Raw genomic sequence first — 20,184 nt, 5'->3', positions numbered from 1 at the left:
TGAGCGGATGCTTGACGGCGTAACGTTTTGCTGAGTTGCAGTGATATACCGAGACCCACGGACGGTTTGAGACAAGATGAGGTGTACTGGGTGAATCTGCGCCACGCAATCCAGAGTCCAAGTACTGCCTCGCACTATCTCCGAGATGTACCAGCGCTAGGCCCGCTCTTTGCTGGCATCGACTCGTTGTCTCTGCTCGATATTCAGGTGTGAGGTCTTTGGTAGAGAGTGGAGGTCGGTAACCGGGGCCGAAGTGGTGGCTGACAGGGTAGGGCATTTTGAGGTCGTGGTCGTGTATGGATGCAATTCCTCGAGATACGAGGATCTCATATGCCAGGGTGGCGACAGGTAAATTGGCTACAAGTAGTGATAATGGGAATGTAACAAAGCGAATGAAGGGAATGTGAGCGACAGGGGTAAAGATAGGTACGGCAGTAGGAAGCAAAAGGAACGGACTGTGGAGGGCCGGGAGTATCAAGGTTGAGGTATTGAGCAGCGCAGCAAGCGAGTCGCACTTGCAGGAGAAAGAACTGACGCAGCCCGGGTGACATGATTGCACCTGCCTGAACTTGAGCAGCGAAGGAGAAGTGCATCATCATTTTCAGGGACATGTCAAAGAGAAGGAACGAAGGAGCACTCACAACCAATGTTTCGACTCAGGACCTTGTAGTTGAGATATTAAATTAAGAGTCAAGGGTATCAAGATGAATTGGTGGCAACTGTGTACATGGGTATCTCTGAGGAGCACGACAAAATTCAATCATTTCGCTTGCTATGCTCCAATGGAAGGACGAAAAGATACACTTTCCCAATCTCAATTGTTCTGATGACTTCCATGTCCAGGCTTCCTTATCCACAGCGTTTCCAAGGGCTGGACGAGGTTGGGGTTGATATAACGCAGGCCAGACTCTGGGTCGGTGTCGACGGCACGGCCGTACTCTGTGTCTCTGTCCCAGGCCGACTCCGGCGGGGTGGGCAGTTGAGGCGTGCCTGGTCGGTCGATGCTTCGAAGCGCGATGAAGCGCATCAGGGGCACATATGTACGTTGGAAATATACAGTAAACCAAATTGTACCGGCCAACAAAGGCGCCAGGAATAACGAGGCGGTCAGCGCTCCTCGAAGCGCCAGAATACCCGTCATGGCCACTTGAAAGAGGATCAAGCCGGTGATGACTCGGTTGCAGATCATGGGCCAGGCTCGACCCGTGGAATGTTGGCGGTGTTCCATGGCGTAAAGCAGTTGATATTTGTAAATGAAGCCACCAATCAGAAAGTACACCAGCCCGAATAACGTGATCATCCACGAGGCAGGGAGGACGCTGTACACAATACAAATGATAAAGATAAGCATGGTTTGTGGCAGGTAGAAGCCATAGCTGAAGATCGGCGGCTGGGACAACTCTGCATAGTCCCGGGGTGTCTTTGCGCTGACGAGGTAGAACGGGTACAACGCGACCGAGCCAAATTCGAGCAGCCTGAAAGGAAGGAGACCCAGGCCTTGGAGGACAATCAGGTTGACGTAGAATGGCGAAAGCTGTTCGAGAGCCTTGGCCACCGCATAGGCGATACCTGCAGTGTCTCGCAGGATGTCTCGCAGATCCTGCCAGAAGTCGTAGAATGTGGTAGCAGAACCCCAGATCGTGAAGACGATAAAGAGATTGAAGAAAATGAAGAAGAAGTTTTTCGAGATCACCGACATCTCAACATCTCCCTGGGAGGTCATGCCTTGCTGGTTGGCGAGCCAATCGTACAGGTAGGGGACTGCTAACGCCAACACGGAGAATAACAAGGTTGGCAGACCTGTCTGCACCAGCGATCGGATGATCTCATGATCCTCGAGGGCAGCAGCGAGCCCGGGTAGTACCTTGTCAATGACCTCGATACTGAGCAGACCTGCCAGAGGAGCAACAAGGGCAGCCCACAGGATGGTCAGGAACCCGATAAAGACCATTATGCTCCATGACCGGATCATGCGGTGATTCCTCGAAAGGTACGTGTTCTTCCAGACCACGTCGGCTGGCGGCGGCGCCAAGCTGGCAAGGAGCTGCCCGGGCTTTGGATCGAGAATTGCCTGCACAGCCATTTGACATGCAGCGGTCGATTCCATGGTAACAAAGGCCAAAGGTGTGGGGCGAAACTCGGAGTTTCTCAGGGCATTGATTTTCTCATCCATAACCCGCAGCTTCTCCTCGTAGTAATTGATCGCGTCAATCTTCTTGCTGTAGAGCTTGAGTGGCCCGTACCGAAGGCTGACCGTTGGCCGTTTCCTGCCCACGGGGGTAGAGTGAGCTCGTTCCATCTCCGAACGTGATAACAGCGCCCCGCTCTCATCGTCGTCATCGAGAAGATCACGTTCCGCGTGAGCTCGGCGAGAATGGCGAAACGAGTGGCTGTGGCCTAGATACGTTGCCCATGATTGTTCCAGCTTGCGCAGGCATGTCATGCGTCTCGACATGAGCTCGTCCAGATTACGCCAGTTCCGACAGAGCATGACGCTGTCCACTTTCCCGATTTGCAGATCCTCAATGAAGTTCTTGATTGCCTCCTCCGACCTCATTTCGCTCGGAATGCCCGACAAGCGTAGAGTCCGGTCGGTGATGGTGGACTGAGTGCCGAGATAAGCTTGCCTGATTCGAATGATAGTCGAGGTCTCAACAATCAAAAGGGCCACAGCCACTCCGGTGAAAAAGTAGGCGAACACGACATACATCCACAGATAGCTGTCATCCTTCTCCATCTTGGGCTTCTTGGGTCTCTTCTCATCGTCGGCATAGGGAAATGTAGGCTCGAAGAATGGCGCCGTGCCGTTGATGGGTGGGTAGGGTAGTTCGCCAGTGTACCTGTAGTTCACCGGTAGGATAATGGTGAGTGAGAAGAACAAGGTGATGGAGAGAAACTTGATGGCATATCGGAAGAAGGACAGAAAAGCGTAGGCGTCGAGACCGGCGGAGGCGAGAACCTCTGCGTCCGAAATCCTCAGCAGGACAGGAATCCATCCGAACATCGACTTCGGCAAATCGGGTAGACGCGAGGCTGCGCCCGAATGTTTCTTGCGCGCATGGTAAAGGCTGGTCCACTTGGGGCGAAGGACCTGGAGGTAGTCAGTATCCAAGGGGAAGCACTGGAAATATGGACGACATACGCAGAAGGAAAGAAACGCACTCAGTCCGAAGACGACCGAAATGATGACTTGGGTGTTGAAGTCGCGCTGGTTCGTGCTCTTGAATTGGTCATTCCAAGAGGGGTTCTTTGCTTCACTCATCGGCATCACGCCCTGCAGCAGTCGGTGCCGCAAGGACGAGGGGAGTTGTCTGTCTGAGCTTTCAACCAGATCCGTCGAGCCGTCTTGTATCTACACGAGCAATCGACGGCGAGAAGTGACGAACCTCGCTTCGCTGGCAGATCACGTGCGCATGACGGCTCTGGCCGCTAAGCCAGGATTTGAAGATTGAGTGCCAGCCAATCACAGCGAACCTAATGAACCCCCGGAAAATGTAGCTTCAAGCTTCGACTTTGGACATCCTCTCATCTTCTCAAGTCATTCTTTTCCCCTTGCACCCCCCGCGACTCGCCCTCTCCTCTACGCCTTTGCACGGCTAGTCCACCATCTGTCGAGAGCATAAGGCTTCTGGACAAGATGTTGGCCACGTCGGCCGTCCGCAGCGCCCCATTGAGGGTCGCCGCCCGAACCATTGTTCGAAAGACCACCACTGTCAGTCCACCATTCTTTCCGTATATTCCAACAGCGCGATTGTATACTTCAAATGGATCTAGGACTGACGTTGAATTCTAGCGTGCTGCATCGTCGAGTGCTTCCGAAGCCGCCTCCTCTCCCTTTTACCTTACACTGGGCGCTTCAGCTGCGACGGCAGCAACAGTTGGCTCGATTGCCTGGTACTACCATCTGTTCGGTCAAGATGTCTTTGCCATGACTCCTGCAGAAGAGGGGTAAGCTCCCAAAAAGCGATGGAGAGCTATAAGCGACTGACGACGGGCTCCAGATTACACCCAACCCAATATCCGTGGGAGCACACAAAATGGACAAAAACATTTGATCACGCTTCGTAAGAGCTCCCACTACCACATTGTCGAGCGTGTTGAGTTGACAATTTGGCAGTCTCCGAAGAGGGTTCCAAGTTTACCGGGAAGTCTGCGCCGCCTGCCACTCTCTCAAGCGAATCCCATATCGGTCACTGGTCGGTACGATAATGACCGTCGACGAAGCCAAGGCGATGGCCGAAGAGAACGAGTACGATACTGAACCCAACGACGAAGGAGAGATCGAGAAACGACCCGGCAAGCTGTCTGACTACATCCCCGACCCGTATAAGAATGACGAAGCCGCTCGTGCCGCCAACAATGGTGCCCTTCCTCCGGATCTATCCCTCATGGTCAAGGCCCGTCATGGCGGTTGCAACTACATCTTCAGTTTACTGACCGGCTACCCGGAGGAACCGCCTGCGGGTGCGACCGTCCAATCTGGTCTCAACTTCAACCCATATTTCCCCGGCACTGGCATCGCAATGGCTCGTGTTCTGTACGACGGATTGGTCGAATACGAGGATGGCACGCCCGCGACCAGCTCGCAAATGGCCAAAGACGTGGTCGAGTTCTTGAACTGGACTGCAGAACCGGAAATGGATGAACGCAAGAAGATGGGTTTCAAGGTCCTGATCATCGGCACTGCCCTGTTGGCCCTGAGTGGCTGGATCAAGCGATACAAGTGGGCTCCCATCAAGACGAGAAAGATCGTCTACAATCCTCCTGGACAGAAGCCCGGTTTTAGAATGTAAGAGGTGGCCGAGGTGGTAGACCAACACAGCTCGCGGAAGATGTCGGTACGGTTTTTTTGTCGTCAGGGGAACAAAAACTGATGGCCACCACAGGTGGATTGGTGGTATAGGCGATGGTTGCTTGTAACAATCCAGAATCATACAGATTTCACAGAATAAAAAAAAAACATTGCACATATGTTGTTGAAATCCAATATTGACCATCACCTTTTTTTCTTCGTGGGTATCATTCAACGACCATCACATAGAACCCGTGCGCCCAAACCATTGAATATTTCGTGGCAAATCTATTATCAAATCGAGATGTGCCGATCCGGAAGCAGACTCAATGCTTCCATAGCTTGACCATCTTATCCTTCCCACCGCTAGCCACACAGGCGCCATCCACAGACCAATCCAAGGCAAATACTTCGTCCTTGTGTCCTGGCAGATCCATCTTCAACTTGCCCGTCCTCACATCCCACACCTTGACGGTGGTGTCTTTGCTCGAACTAGCCAGCAACCTGCTGTCGCTTGACCATGCGCACATATACACAGAGCCTACGTGGCCCCTCAAGGTGCAGACGAATTTGCCGTCACGACTGTTCCATAATTTGACGCTATTGTCGAAGCTGGCCGAGGCAATGTAGTGGCCGTCGGGAGAAAAGGACACATGCAGAACTTGTTTTTGGTGGCCCAACAAGCGTGCAATGGGCTTAGGGGTCGCCTTCGAGTCTGGGTCAAAGGAAGACGGTTCCCACAAGTAGATGGTGTTGTCGTCCGATGCCGAGATGAGTCTTTCGACCAGCTTTCCGTCCTGACGCGCAGCCTCTTCGAATCGCCCTTTTGCTTTAGCAACTCTTTCTTCGGCGGTTGACGGGGCTTTTCCCGTGTGGTCGTGAAAAGACGTTCGAAGGGCAAAGTCAGTGGAGAGAGAGAGGTGGTTGACCCAGTGAGTGTGCGACGATAAGGTGTGTAGACAATTCCACGTTCGCGAGTTCCATACTTTGATCGTTTTGTCTTGGGAGGCGGTGAAAACACGATGGAGGCCACCCCACCGCACACAGGTAACCGATCCCTTGTGCCCGGAAAGAGTCTGCTCGATACGGCGCAGCGGAATATCCCAAATTCTGACTGTGCCGTCCTTGGAGGCCGATGCCAATCGAGGCTTTCCTGGTGCCTGGTTGTGGTATGGTTCCCACGAGAGACTTGTGATCCATTTCGTGTGTGCCTTCAATGGCCCACCCAGGGACTCTCCTGTCTTTGGGTCCCACAGCCGCACGGTGTTGTCCATGCTTCCAGTAGCAAGAATTTTGCCATCAGGAGACCATGACACCGCAAGTACCCAACTTGTATGCCCCTTCAACGTATGCAGAGGTGTTCCCGTGTCGCAGTCCCATATCCGTGCGGTGTTGTCCCCACTACCCGTGGCCATTCTAGACGATGTCTCTGGTGAAAACGCAGTTGCGAGGATGGCTTCGCCGTGCCCTGCTATTGACGCAGAACATCTTGAAACGGCGCGGACGCGGAATACAGCCTGAGGTGTGAATTGGAGGATGATATTGTCTTCGGTGGTCTTCAGACCGGGTTTGAGAATGGAGTTGTACAGGTCAGTTTGCACATCAACAATGGCTCCCACAGGTCCGTGGGAACTCGAAATTCGGTCATTCTGGAAGAAGAAGCGGTAAGGTAGGCGCTCAGTAGGATCCTAAACAAGTTCAGTAATCTGAGCGCAAGTCTCTGCTTCATCCAGTATTCATACATTGCCTTGTATACTGTTCAGAAGTGTCTCGAGGTTTTTGACAGTGGCATCTTTCACAGGCACCGCGACCACCGGTCCCGTTGACTTTCCCGTGCTCTGATCGACAAACTGCACTCTCACACTACCCAAGTCGTCTGGAACTCTTGACTCCTCCAGCGCTCTTTCTGCCTTCTCTTCAGCAGCGAGTTTTTGCCGCTTGCTAGGAGGCGGCGCCAAGGTGGCCATGCTGGCTCTGTGCGACAAAATGACCCTGATCTCTGGCTCAAGGCTCCTACGCAGAAAATTGTGGTGGACGCAGAAATGATAGCGGACCACAGCCTCGTGCGGGGGAAATATGCGGCAAACCTTCCTCTCCCGGCCACGCCTCCAACACCAACCTCAGCCTTCAGCCTACCAGCCCTGCCAGCCTGCCTCTCGTGTGCTCGTACGCATCTTGACATCTTTCAGTCACTCGTCTGGTAGCTTGATGATAATGGCATCCACGCTACGAGCATCCGCTTCTAGCGGCAGAAACACCCTGACCGCAAGGCTAACGAACACGACTTCTAGGCCCCAATCAGGTAGCAGGTCGCGTCCCAGAACCGTGGCAACATCCACCAGCTACAGTGACAATGAAATCATTTGTGCAATCTGCGAGTCCCGAGGCGTATCTCCTACCATCGGCCTCTCCTTTGTCAATATTTCCACTTCTGAAGCAGTCCTCTGCCAGTTCACTGACACGCAAACCTACGCTCGCACGTGCCACAAGATCAGAGTCTTCGCCCCCTCCGAGATCATTTACATGAAGACTGCTGAAGATTCGAAACTCATTTCGATTGTTGCCGAGAACCTCGAAGTACAAAAGTTTGACATCGCCATGACCGGTATCGAGCGTAGATACTGGTCTGAAACTAGTGGTCATGACTATGTGCATCAACTGGCGTTCCCGGACGATCTGGAGTCGTTGAAGTTGTCTGTTGCCGGAAACTACTTTGCAACATGCTGTTTTTCGGCCGTATGTTGCAGGTGGTCGCCATTTCTTCTGCGTGTCTCTAACAGATACAGGCGATGAAGTACATCGGTCTTGCAATGGAATTGACGTTCGCTCCGCAAACGTTGCGCATCAAATTCGAACCCTCTGAAGGGTCGACCATGATCGACCTCTCCACAATGGCTTCGCTTGAACTGATTCAGAACCTCCAGAACGACAAATCTCGAGACTGCCTCCTGGGGTTATTGAACCAAACACTGACACCAATGGGTGCTCGATTCCTCCGAAGCAATGTCCTACAACCATCAACAGATGCGGAAAAGATCGGAAAGAGGCAGCAAGCTCTTGGCGAGCTCACGTCCAAGGAGGACATGTTCTTTGCAGTTCGAACCGGTACTAGGTCTTTTTCTATGCGAAGAACCTGCTAACGGGGGCCAGCCCTGAAATCATTCGTTGATGCCGACCGTGTGCTTACCACGGTTCGTTATCGAAATGTCCAACTTTCCCAGTACTAAGTCATGCAGCTTGCCATCATGTCGACAAGACAAGATTTCCATTATATGGAACAGTCAATCAACAACGTTCTCATGCTCAAGACGCTCGTGGATGGGGTCAAACCGGTCTGGCAGGCTCTTGCTGGCGCAAACAGTGAGGAGCTGCAGATGATTCGCCAGGTGACTTTGAAACCCATTTGATCGCTTAGTAGATCTGATTTTCGTACAAGCTCTGTGACCCCGGAAATTACGTGCAAGTGGAGAATCTGCTCGCACGTTGTCTCAATGTTGATGTGCGATACTCAACCAAACCCCTTGATTTGCGGAATCAGAGAGTTTACGGCATACAGGTAATGGTAGGCAAAAGTGTCTTGCCAGCCAACTAATTAAAACAGGCTGGTGTCAACAGTTTCCTCGACGTCGCTCGTCAGGCATACAAGGAGCTCAGCGAGGATGTCAACGACATGTTCGACCGCCTCAAAGGTATGTGCAGTCTGTTTTGTGGAAAGCCAAGTTGATACCCCTTACAGGAGAGGTTGAGATTTCCGTCGAGCTCAGATACGACACCGACAGACAATACTACCTCCGATTTCCGGCCAGTGAGGTCAAGGACAATTCTGTTCCTGAGACCTTTATCAACACTTACAAGAAGCACAAATACATTGAATGCCAGACACTGGACCTCATAAAGATGAACCAGAAGATCAAGGACGCCCACAATGAAGTCATCTGCCTGTCCGACGCCACGGTGCAAGAGCTCATCGACGAAGTCCGTGGCACAATCCATCCCCTCTTCAAAATCAGCGAGTCCATCGCCACGCTCGACATGCTTGCGGGCTTCGCCCAACTCGTCACGACATCCATGCACGAGTATGTCCAACCCGAAGTCCACACGGACTCGTTCATGATCAAAGCCGGCCGCCACCCGATTCGCGAAAAGGCGCAATACCAATACGACCGATTTGTGCCCAACGACGTGTACGCCACGCTGCAAAACCGCTTCCACATCATCACCGGATGCAACATGAGCGGCAAGTCGACCTACATCCGCTCTGTGGCGCTGATGGCTGTGATGGCGCAGATTGGCTGTTTCGTGCCCGCAGAGTACGCCTCCTTCCCCTTGTCACACGAGATCTTTGCCCGCATCTCGACAGACGACAACATCGAGGCCAACGTCTCCACGTTTGCCTCTGAGATGCGTGAAATGGCATTCATCTTGCGCAACATCTCTCCGCGCAGCATGGTCATCGTCGACGAATTGGGGCGCGGCACCAGCACGACAGACGGATTGGCCATCGCGATCGCCATTGCTGAAGCACTGATCGACTCCAAGGCCTATGTCTGGTTCGTGACGCACTTTCGCGATCTGCCGCGCATCCTGGCCGACCGCGCCGGCGTGGCCAACCTGCACCTCTCGGCGGACATCAGCGAGGACTACTCCAAGATGACCATGCGGTACAAGATCGCCGACGGATACGAGGAAGAGAAGTTCTACGGGCTGGCCCTCGCCAGAGCCATCGGCCTTCCTGGCGACGTGATCGACATGGCCACGCGTGTCTCCGAGGCTCTGCACGAGCGGAACGAGGCGAGGAAGAGAAATCCCCACGCCACCGCCCTGGCCAGGAAGAGGAAGCTCGTCCTCCATGTCAAGGAGCGGCTAGGCCACGCGAGGGACGTCGCGGTCAAAGGCGAGGCCAGCGCAGACGCACTGAGGAATTGGCTGCGCAGCTTGCAGGTCGAGTTTACCCTGCGCATGAGAGCAATCGACGTCGAATCGGAACCGACAACGACCGTGACAGTGACCGAGGCCGAGACCGAGACTGGGGCGGTTCGTCGAGGACGGTCGAGTGGGTCGAATGAGTCCAGCGAAGAAACCGAATCCGAAAACGAGGAGACGAGGCAAACAACAGATGAAAAAGTGACAGGAGGGCAACCTAATGATGTTCACGACGTGAACGGGGGCTATTGACTGAGCAGGTCTGTCTCTGTCGACAGTACTAACAAAACTTGGGTCAATCTAGCCACGAGAAGGAAGGTAGAAGAAGGAATTGTTATCACAGAGCAGCTGTTTTCCTACCAGGTTCTACCCTCTGTCATTCATGTCTTTTCTCATAGACAACCGTAGACCACCATAGTGGTACCATAGTGGTAGTAGTAGTAGCTAGGACCTTTCAAAGGTTGATAGGTCCCAATGTCTTAAAGAGTCCAGATGACAACCCGCCCATCGACACCGCTGGTACTGAACTTTGTCACGCCCCTGGAACCGCCCTCGAAGGCCCTGATGGTGTTGATTGTGTTCTGGTGCGTGGTGGTCAACTGCGTGTCGTCCTTGACTTTGCCCTTGAGGTCCATCTGGCGGAACATGTTCAGGGCGGATTCCTCCCTCGCGGCGCCGCCGCCCGCGCCGGGACGCTTGTGCATCTCGACGCTGCCGGCGAATTCCCAGCCTTGCTCGCCGCCGCGGAAGCGGAAGCACTCGCAGTCGTAGCCCGCGGCGAGGATCTCGGCTTCGCCGTTCCAGATCAGCGAGGTGAAGGGGAGGTTCTGCGTCGAGATGTTCAGCATCGCCCTCGGCGGCTGGTCCGGTCCGCTGGGGTACACGACGGTGATGCTGCTGTCGTGGGCGGCAAAGGCCAAGGCGTCACCGCTCGGCGAAAAGGACACGGCGTGAACCCAGCCCGCCGCGTCGTTCAGGTACTCCCCGCACACGGTGTTGAAGGGCAACCTCTCCCCCCAGACGCTCGGCTCCGGGCGCTCGTCGATGCCCTTGATGAAGCCGGAAAAGACGCGGGCGTGGCTGTCTGTGGAGCCGGCCGCCAACAGCACGCTGTTCGGGTGCCACGCCACCGTGGTGATGGTGCTCCGGATGGGCTTTTTCAGGTGCTTCGACACCCACCAGTCATTCTCTTCCTCAAAGTAGCAGACGGCGATGACGCGCGCCCCCGACCCGACGGCGAACTTCTTCTCCGAGGGGGACCAGCGCACAAACGTCGCGGCGCGGTTGATGCGCAGGAGCACCAGCGTCGGCTTCCACTCGCCCGACGGCGCAGGTTCCCAGACGTAGGCGTTGCGGTCTATCCGGAGGGGGACAAACACGAGGGCGGTCAGTCAAATCCGCAGGTGAACTGTACGGGGCCACAAGAGACGGCGCTCTCACCTTGAGAACAAGTCACAATCATCCCACTATTGGGGGCAATGTCCACGCCGGTCACGGTCTTATCGTGACCCTTCAATTCATCCTTCAACGCAAACTTGGGCCCCGAGCGGTGGTACAGCTCGACATTGTTTTCTCGTGCAACGGCGAGAGTTTGGCGGTCGGCCGAGAAAGAATGGTCTGCGATGGGGTGGTGGAAGAGATGGTGCACTTCTGGGCCGGACATGTTTGGAGGGGGGGGGGCGATAGGAGTGACTCTCTACTATCGCTGTCAGGACGAGGGGTGGGAGCGGAAGAGCTGCGTTGCGAGAGTGTATCTGAAGTTGGATTGAAAGTGGGATGGATGGAGAAGGCCACGACGGATGATGATGGGGAAGCGGCTGATCTTCGGCGCGTCAGCCTGGCGCAGCCTTGTGAACAGACACGCAAGGCACGCTAGACGAGTCCTCCAGCAGATGTATTCTGGCTCTATGTTCTATGATTTAGCGTCGGACGACGGTAGGATATATCTATGCGTCTAGTTTCCGCTTCATAATGTGCGAACCTCCGAAATGAATGCAATTGTCCCGCTCCAAAGCCATGAAAATGCCCAACCCAGTAATGCGAAATCCAAACCTCACGCGATCCTAGTAACTCATCTCTTCAGCCAGCTGCCGCTTGAACAGCTCCGCATGCTTCGTCAGGACCTTGCGCCTGATAAAGCTGGTCTTGACGATGAACGAATACCGATACCTCGACCACTCCCACTCCTTTACCTTCCCTCCAAATTGCTCGTGCATCACCTCCAACACAGTCTCAGCATACCACCAGCACATTTCCCTGCGAAACTTATAAGCAGGGTGTTTCTCGGTGGTTGCGGATAGCACGTGAGCAAGCGATTGTAAGTCCGGTCGCTTGTCGGCATCATCAAAGGTGACTGTCAGGAGTGGCAGCGGCAGTTTGTAGTGATCAGATGGTGTGCTTCCCGAAGCCCAATTCCAGCCGACGAGGACCCAGTCTCCAGTTTCTTCTCGGCCAGCGGCGACCCGTGTACGTTGACCACTCACAGAATCCTCGACAATGAACTGGATGAATTCATGAGAAAACGGCGAGGCAAGAGCTTTGATCCACGTGATCGAATTGACCTTTAGATTCTTGTATTCGGCGGAGTCTTGCAGCAACGTCTCTAACCATGCTTTGGTCGAGAAGCGTTCGAAGGTCTTGAACGAGTTGGGGAGACCTTGATTGGTGGGGACGACAAGGGACTTCTCGTTGCCGACTTCTTCCTCATAAGGCTTGGAGACGGCCTCTTGTAGAAGTGGCAGGTAGAGTCTCCGGGCGTAACCGTTGTGGGCGACTTCAAAGGAAGACGCGTGGTAAAATAGTCGGAACAACAGCAGAAACACGGTGTTGAAACGGCTGGAACCGAATCTGTGTCGAGGGAATAGAAGACACAGATCAAGATTTCGAGAATGTGGCTTCCCACAACTGCAGTGCTGCCGCACACCTCCTGTAAGGCCGACCCCAGCGATCCACCTTTGCCTCTTGAGATTCCGCGGTCGCCGTAGTGCCACCCAAGGATGCGTGAGATGGGCCATTCTTGGCTGTAGCAAAGTGCTGGGCTGCTGCTCACTTGTCTTTCTAACAAAAAGAAACCAATCTGCGAAAGAGAGGGACTCGAAAGAAGAAGAAACCATCGACGCAAAATATCAGCGGAAATACAAGTACAGATGAGCGGTACAAGTCCACTGTCCTCATTGTTCAGCGTGCCAGAGGCACGGGATTTTGATACTCAACCCCAGGGGCCCTGCGTGAATCTGACCACTCACAGCTCTGAACCAAGTCTCGTGGAGTGGCCTCATTCGCTCGCGTTTCACGGCGGTCAACATAGCACCAGACATCTGATTGCGCATGGTATTTAGGTATTCCTGGCCTGTGCAGAGTAGATCAGAGACCTGCAGCGTGGTGTGGCGGCTGTTTCTCGATCGTTCTCATCGCAGGCTGTTGTCACGGGCGCAGTTGGCGCCATCTGAAGGGCTATCGGCGTTGCGATTAGCCATTCCTACAATCCAATCCGCTGTCTGCAAAATAAGGGAATGGAGCTGTCGTGCTGATTTCAGCAAGTGCCGCTGGTAGGCTGCCCCATCCAGAGGAGTTGTTCACTATCAAACGGTCAGTTAGTCACAGTAGAGGAAGACGAGTCTCTCGTTCAGGGATGAGCACAAGCACCATCCAATGCCAAGCCGGGAATGGAAAATCAATCATCCCGATACACAGCCTTGCGTCGGCCTGCGACCCTGCCCAAGGCTATCAGCTTCAGGAGTATCACATACTGTGGCTTGAGGAATCATTGTCTTAATTACTTTGGATTCAATTTATACATGACGTTACTTCTAGGTATCAAGAGGAGTTTTCCTCCAAGAAAGCTCGCCGGGTATCATGCTTTTGCTTCCTCATCCCGTCGTGGAGTTGGTCGTACAGTCTAAAGCTAAACGCAGGCCACCACAGCACCAACCTGATATAACATGCCCTAGAAACTGGCCATTTCCAACCAAGTACCCACAAAGGCCAGTTTTCCTAGGTCTGCACTGCTCTCCCATGTCTCATGGCAGTCGCAATTGCTCTTCCCTCCTAAAACCTTGGACGCCTCGTTTTCAAACACCATTTTCCGCTGGAACTCTGCAAAACTCAACTTCCCAGGACCACCACGGCGGTCTTCTTCTGCATCGACATGATCATGATGGTTCCAGAGGTAGAACGTTTCCAGAGCTTTTGCCGGGTCGCCCGCAAAAGGGTCTGGCCGCTGGTCCAGCGCAGGCGCAGGAGGGACCACATTGGAGGCCAGACTAGGTGGTTCCGGTTCATTAGGTCGAAACTGTGGAAGAGTCGGGTCGCGGTAGGGTCCTTTCGCTTCGGTCGCCTGTACCGGCCTCAGGAGCAGACCTTGAGATCCGAACATCAGTCCTATATGATCTTCGGAATCCTGTGGGAATAGAGCGCCGTTGTGCTGTTTTGGCGCTTCTGCAGCACCATTGATCGGCTGCTTTTGCTCCTCCTTGCTCTCCCTTCTTTGTTTTAACATCTCAATGATCTCCTCTTCAGATTCATCCGCAACGCCCATTTCAGTAAGCAGCCGGTCAAACCTATCTCTCTCAACTTCAAAGCAATGTCGATCCACACGAGTCTGTTTTGCTTCCATGTACTCGTCTTCCTTTTCTTTAAACAGCAGATCGAGCAACTCGTTGAACCCCTGCTGCACAGCTTGGTAGAGAATGTCTTTACCAATATCTGTTTCGGCCTGGCCTAGCTCATAGCCACCCCATCTTTCGTTGACAGGAACACTCCGAGACGACGCATTCGATCGTGTCTCGTAGTCTCCCTCGATGGCACTATCATCAAAGCGAACCTTGGACGAAGACCTCGACGCCATGGACGCCCTCCGAGGACTAACATCACTCCGACCATTCTTCTTGGGTTCGGATAGGTCGTCGTCATCTGAACTATCCGGTTCGGTGTAGCCTGGAGGTTTGGTCAAGCCTTCCTCGCTGTCGAGGTAAAACTGTCGGCGGCGCCATCGTTCTTCGATGGCCCTGGTGCGTGACGATTCTTCGGCCCGGTCACCTTCAGCGTCAAGACGTTGGGACTGAGCAAAAAGAACTCTGGTCCGGTCCAGGGGATCCGTTATCTCGTCTAGTGGCACGTCTTGTCCCAATGCCTCGGTCACATCTTGAGGCTCTGGCGTCCGGACAGGCGGCCAAGCATGTGTCTGCAGTGGAGCATTAGGACCTGTGAACTCTGCCGCAGGTACCTCATCATGCTCCATCCCTGATTGCATGAAGTTGCTTCCCATTGGGAGCATCATCAAAGGTTCGTCCTCCGGAGGCTCCTCTCTGAACGATCTGAAAGGATGGTTCCGGGTCCGACCGCCAAGTGCGGCGTTCCCGATCGCCCGCGCACGATCTCCGCTCATATCACGATCCGGCTGCAGGACGCCATTCGTGCCGTTCGAGAGTTGCAAATCTCCGTTCGCCTGACGCTGTTTGCCTTGGCCATTCCGGGATTCGTGACCATAGAGATTGCCGCCACCAAACGCAGCGCTGATGGGCTGGCTTCCTTGAACAATATCTCGAAGTTCTTCCTCGGTATACCCAAAATCTTCCTGAGAGTCGACCATTTCCCGACTCAACTCTTTGCTGAGTGCGAAATACGCCCGGAACATGCGGAGGAAGTCTTTGCGGTCCACGTAGCCGTCCGAGTCTAGATCGTAACCCTCGAAGATGCGCTTGAGCCGAGCATACCTACTCTTGTCTTGCAGACGAGCGAGGCCGCGTACGTATTCGTCGAAGGTGATAAGGCCGTTTTGATCCGTGTCATAAAAGGCGAAAATCCGATCGTAGATCAAGTTTGCGGGCGAAGGTTTGTCTCCAGTTGTAGGGATGAAATATGCGTCAAATCCCTTCCGATCAATGGCATATCCCAGACCAGTAGGATCGCCAGGAAAGAAATGCCCGGCCAGACACTTGAATTGTTCATAGAGGGCATCCATCTCGGTACGCTCCATTCGCGTTTCTTCGAGTAGTGGTTTGGATACACTGGCCGGCAAAGACGAGATCAAGGCGCTTGGATTGCCAGGGTACCATTCTGGGACAACCTGCTTGATATTCCCTCGCGAAGGAGCTGGAATGCGGATTTTGTAGAAGACATGACTTTTCCCATGAGCAGAGCTAGCTTCGCAGCTTTCGCAGAGGTCCATGTCAAAACAGTTTGCACAATGATATCGGATGCCTCGAATGGGATGGATGCCGCAGCCATTACACTCAACCCCACGGTGAATATAGCCTTCCCGTCGAGCTTGCTCGCCAGCAATATGGTAAAGGAGGTCGAGCATATTTTGGCTGCCTTCGGGATCGTCCTCGTTGTTGCCTGACGAAATGTCGCTATGCGCGTCACCGGGATCTGCTAGAGCCTGAAGTGCCTCATGCGGAGCCAGGCCATCTTGGTCCGTTGCGCCATCAGTCTGTGCGGTGTTATTTCTGGGATCGTGCCGGGGAACCGCGAGTGGGCTCCATTCATCACTGAACAGAGACCTTCCCTCATCAAAGGCTCTCGCCACCTGCAAAACAATCTCTGGACCAACTCCAAGACGCTCCAGGGCTTGTGCCAGCGTCCAAGCATCGTCTCCAATGACATAACCGTCTGGGTATTCCTCGTTCAGGAGGTTCTGCACAAAGAGGCCGTGGAGATGAAGGAGGAGATGTTCTTGCTGCTGAGGGGATAGCTGCGCCGGAGCATGTTGCAGGAGGTAGTCGTTGATCGAGCTCAGGTTAGACGGGATCAGCGTCAAGTCCACCGCTTGTCTGTGTGCTGGGGTAGGAAAGAACCATCTGTTCTCGTATTCTCCGTATCCATCTCTGTTTGCATCCCTCAACTCGAGACTGCGGATCACTCGTTCAACTGTGTCGTGTTCGAGATTTGGCTGCTCAAAGTCACGAAGCCCTCGCCTTCTATTCCTCGGCCGGCGAATGGCATTACTGCGGTGGAGCGACGAGGGCTCTGTTCGCGAGGGTTTCGCATGTTGGGTGTAGGTATAGTAGGCGACAGTGAGGGCGACTGCCCCAGCGAGGGCTAGGAACAAGGGTTTCCGATAATTCTGATCGGACATGTTGCGGCATGGTCAAATGCATCCATAAAGAGACGGCAGCATTTAAGATATTAGTCGACCGACAGCTGGTACAAATGCGTTTCGCTGTTGCAGACTGCGCTGGCCAACAGGATGAAATAAGTGGCAGGTGTGGCCCTGTGGCGAAGCAAAGGCCAGTGACAGCCAAGCTGTGGCTAGTGATGCTGAGATAGCCTGCCACCCATCTGCAAGTGGCCAGGCGTATGATACTTCACCAATGAATTTACACGATACATAACTATGCGGATAGCAGACGCAGAGCCAGTGTCTAACAAGAAGCAACCTCCATGCCAATGCAGGCTTTTCCACTCAGATGTCGACACTGCCATCGCTTTTTGTCGAGCACTCGTTTGCCAGCAACCAACGACAATGAAGCAGGTCGGCACAGTCGAGAATACTTGGGAAAGAGACTTGGATGCCTTTGAGCTCAACTGGTGATGTTTAGATACGCCTACCATTCCTTCGAGAAAAGCTGATTAACCAACATTGTTGCTCGACCTTTGTCACAAAGTTGGTCACGCCTTCAGCCCCGTCACTAACCCTCCATGCCATTAAAACCATAGGCACCGAAAGATATTCAGCAGGAACATTGGGAAGTTCTCAAAGAGGCAGTGAAGGAGGGCACATGGAACAAGCGCCTGCTTCTCTGTACCTTCACGAAGTGCTGCCAAAATTGATTCATTACCCCTTCCACCCTCAGTTTTCGTTCCGAGGCCTTCGAACCCTTTTCGCGCCGCCTCATCACCTATAGGGACAATCCGCACCTTGTGTTCAGCAGCGAGACCGAGAAAGGCAACCTGGCCAGGACCAGCATTGCCGCGGCCATCCAGGAGCAGACGAAGAAAAATGGATCAGTACAGACTTGTCTTTCACTGGCTTCGTTCACCAGGTCAGACGAGAGGCCACGGGCAGCGGATCTGTCTTTTTCCCTTCCCAGCACGAGAGGATAACCACTCAATCCAAATGCCCGGGTCAGAACGGCGAGAATCTTATGTGAAATCGGTTGAACCACGTCACACTTCCATAGAACTCACATTGGCAGCTTAGGCTTTTGCATCACCATTTGCTTCTCCGTTTGTCGTTTCAGAACTCGGCATCGTAATTGGACCCCCGGGTGAAGTTGGTAGGCGTGCAGTCAAGACCTCAACTCCGTCGTCAGTTACCAGCAATGTATGCTCAAACTGGGCAGAGCGGCTTCCGTCGCTGGTAACGGCTGTCCAATCATCAGGCCACGTCTTGTCCTTGTAACTACCCAAACAGATCATCGGCTCAATTGTAAAGGTCATCCCCGCCTTGCATTTTCCCACGGCCTTGTTCTTTGCGTAATGCGGCACATTCGGGGCGCAGTGGAATAAGGAATTGATGCCGTGACCACAATAAGTCTTGACAACACTAAGATTCTGGGATTTGGCGTGCTTCTCGATGATGTCCCCAAAGTCACCAATTTTCACCCCAGGCTTAACGTGCTCAATGGCCTTTTGCAAGCATTGGCGCGTTGTTTCGACGAGGCGGACATTGTCTGGGTCCGCCTTGGCCTTGTCCCCGATGTAGTATGTCTCGTTCAGGTCGCCGTGGTAGCCTTCGTGATATAGTGTGACGTCGATGTTGAGGATGTCGCCGTCCTGGAGAACCCGTTGGTCGGGAATGCCGTGACAAATGACTTCGTTCGGAGAGGTGCAGACAGACTTTGGGAAATGGTTATAGTTCAGAGGGGATGGATACGACTATGATCGGATGTTAGCCTTGATCGCCAAATCCGCAAGTGCCCAACACACCTTGCGCTCTATACAAGCATTGTGGACGATCTCGTCAATGTAGTCGGTGGTCACCCCGGGCTTTGCGGCGGCAGCGGCAATGTCAAGGACTTCTCTGGCCAGCCTGCACACCTTGCGCATACCCGCGATGCCTTTTTCGTCGAGAGTCTGGACGTTGTTTTTGCGGACGTATGGGTATCTGGGTATCCCGTCCTGCGACCATTCTGGATGCGGTATCGACTTGGGTATCTCCCGTTTCGGAGACAGAGGATATACAGGCCTTAAGGAGCCGGTGAAAGGGTAGGTGGGAAATGGGTTGAAGTGACCGCTTTCTGGATCGACTTTAGACACAACCTTTGGGGGAATGAAATTGCGGAAGGGATTCGTACTTTTGTGCAGGGTTTTGTGTTCAGCCTGGCAGCAAGGTCAGCAATCGATAGGCCTTCCATAGGTCATAGTCTTTCTTACAAAAGACTAGAGGTCAGCCTACCCAACTCCGCTTGAAGCAGTCTTGTGAGCAGAAGAAACTGTCCACGCCCATCTCTTTACACTTTGGGCACTGTAGTGAAGAGGCATCATTATCGCAGTTCAGCCCGGGACATTTCCGAGGTTGCGCAGCCGCTTGGTCCATCTTGACGCCGCGAACTCAGTGCTTATTCCTTGTGTTCCTCTCGGAATGTAGGACGCTCGATTTCGAGGCGGAGTTTGGGAAGCACTCGGCACAAGTGCGGCAAAGGAAGAGGCTGGTGAATGCTCAAGAGCAACTTCTCCTGCGATGTGGCAGAGGGCGCGGGCTCAAAGAAGGACTTTATTCAATTAAGAGGACAAAACGATCAATGTGTTGGAGAGAAGATTTCAAGTGATCGAGGTTTCGCAATAAACTGTCACTTGCCCACTCGCAGGCTAACTAGGACGGCTTGGGCCCGGCCACTTTGGGAGGAAAAATCGTGGGCGGGCGATCCCGCTGCTTTACGAGGGCCCATCAAGCCATTTGGTGGTCTGACGTGAAGATACATGTTGCGGCTTCCAAACTGGCGTGAATTCAGAAATGCGTATAGCAAGTCCGAACGATGAAATCGCGCCTGCCACTTGCTTTTGAAACACGTATTAGGGCGAAGAATCCTGAATTCATAAATCGCCCTAGAGCTGATGTCGAGGCGGACTCGACACCTATTCTAGGTAATAAGAGCCCTTCTCCAACCCCACAAACTGCCAATATCATATAGCGATATCGTGTCGAGGTTGGGTACCATCTGTTGTGGAAGTAGACTCTGGCACCCGAAGCGAGTAGTTCCGTTGTGCGGACGCAAATCGACGTCGTTTGTGCCGAGAACCTTGAGCGAGTTCATCTTCATGCCCACTCGAAGGTCGGTGGGTAGCGAATCCAGTCTGCAGAGACATGTGCTCTACCACCAGGAGCAGTAGTATTCCCAACCCAAAGCTAAAGATACTTTGATGTAACACGATATGTTCTAAGTCTTTCGTTGTCCAGAAGGGATGGTCAACCGATGAAAAATTCATATTGCGTTCGGCAAACACAACCTGAGGCGGTGTTCGAGGTGCATATCACAAAAGAAGATTGCAATGTTCAACCCGTTTCTGCCACTTGTGCTTGTGAT

The 20,184-nt window shown here is 53.4% G+C and overlaps 8 protein-coding genes across 8 annotated transcripts; 2 read left to right on the top strand and 6 right to left on the bottom strand.

Annotated features, from left to right (window-relative positions):
- Positions 1-814: 814 nt before the first annotated feature.
- AYO21_03626 (hypothetical protein) lies at positions 815-3,268 on the bottom strand (the record flags this gene model as incomplete). The annotated part of the gene is made up of 2 exons (XM_022653600.1): positions 815-3,091; positions 3,143-3,268. The coding sequence occupies 2 exons, from the start codon at positions 3,266-3,268 to the stop codon at positions 815-817; spliced, it is 2,403 nt and encodes an 800-aa protein (XP_022514124.1).
- A 369-nt stretch (positions 3,269-3,637) lies between these two features.
- On the top strand, positions 3,638-4,793 carry AYO21_03625 (cytochrome c1, heme protein, mitochondrial; the record flags this gene model as incomplete). The annotated part of the gene is made up of 4 exons (XM_022653599.1): positions 3,638-3,712; positions 3,794-3,948; positions 4,002-4,064; positions 4,118-4,793. The coding sequence occupies 4 exons, from the start codon at positions 3,638-3,640 to the stop codon at positions 4,791-4,793; spliced, it is 969 nt and encodes a 322-aa protein (XP_022514123.1).
- A 325-nt stretch (positions 4,794-5,118) lies between these two features.
- Positions 5,119-6,759, bottom strand: AYO21_03624 (hypothetical protein; the record flags this gene model as incomplete). Its single annotated transcript, XM_022653598.1, has 2 exons — positions 5,119-6,480; positions 6,535-6,759. 2 exons carry the CDS (start codon positions 6,757-6,759, stop codon positions 5,119-5,121), a joined length of 1,587 nt encoding a protein of 528 aa, XP_022514122.1.
- Positions 6,760-7,006: 247 nt separating this feature from the next.
- On the top strand, positions 7,007-9,967 carry AYO21_03623 (hypothetical protein; the record flags this gene model as incomplete). Its single annotated transcript, XM_022653597.1, has 6 exons — positions 7,007-7,528; positions 7,579-7,897; positions 8,021-8,178; positions 8,229-8,348; positions 8,394-8,481; positions 8,529-9,967. 6 exons carry the CDS (start codon positions 7,007-7,009, stop codon positions 9,965-9,967), a joined length of 2,646 nt encoding a protein of 881 aa, XP_022514121.1.
- Positions 9,968-10,194: 227 nt separating this feature from the next.
- Positions 10,195-11,378, bottom strand: AYO21_03622 (hypothetical protein; the record flags this gene model as incomplete). Its single annotated transcript, XM_022653596.1, has 2 exons — positions 10,195-11,072; positions 11,156-11,378. 2 exons carry the CDS (start codon positions 11,376-11,378, stop codon positions 10,195-10,197), a joined length of 1,101 nt encoding a protein of 366 aa, XP_022514120.1.
- Positions 11,379-11,778: 400 nt separating this feature from the next.
- AYO21_03621 (hypothetical protein) lies at positions 11,779-12,729 on the bottom strand (the record flags this gene model as incomplete). The annotated part of the gene is made up of 1 exon (XM_022653595.1): positions 11,779-12,729. One exon carries the CDS (start codon positions 12,727-12,729, stop codon positions 11,779-11,781), a length of 951 nt encoding a protein of 316 aa, XP_022514119.1.
- Positions 12,730-13,661: 932 nt separating this feature from the next.
- On the bottom strand, positions 13,662-16,793 carry AYO21_03620 (hypothetical protein; the record flags this gene model as incomplete). Its single annotated transcript, XM_022653594.1, has 1 exon — positions 13,662-16,793. One exon carries the CDS (start codon positions 16,791-16,793, stop codon positions 13,662-13,664), a length of 3,132 nt encoding a protein of 1,043 aa, XP_022514118.1.
- Positions 16,794-17,854: 1,061 nt separating this feature from the next.
- On the bottom strand, positions 17,855-19,196 carry AYO21_03619 (methionine aminopeptidase, type I; the record flags this gene model as incomplete). Its single annotated transcript, XM_022653593.1, has 3 exons — positions 17,855-18,535; positions 18,587-18,979; positions 19,056-19,196. The coding sequence occupies 3 exons, from the start codon at positions 19,194-19,196 to the stop codon at positions 17,855-17,857; spliced, it is 1,215 nt and encodes a 404-aa protein (XP_022514117.1).
- Between the last annotated feature and the right edge of the window lie 988 nt (positions 19,197-20,184).

Source organism: Fonsecaea monophora, assembly GCF_001642475.1.
Source record: "Fonsecaea monophora strain CBS 269.37 chromosome Unknown Scaff18, whole genome shotgun sequence".
In the NCBI taxonomy this organism is placed as follows: Eukaryota; Fungi; Ascomycota; class Eurotiomycetes; order Chaetothyriales; family Herpotrichiellaceae; genus Fonsecaea; species Fonsecaea monophora.
The sequence above is the reverse complement of the archived record's forward strand: the minus strand, read 5'-3'. Positions and strand labels throughout refer to the sequence as shown.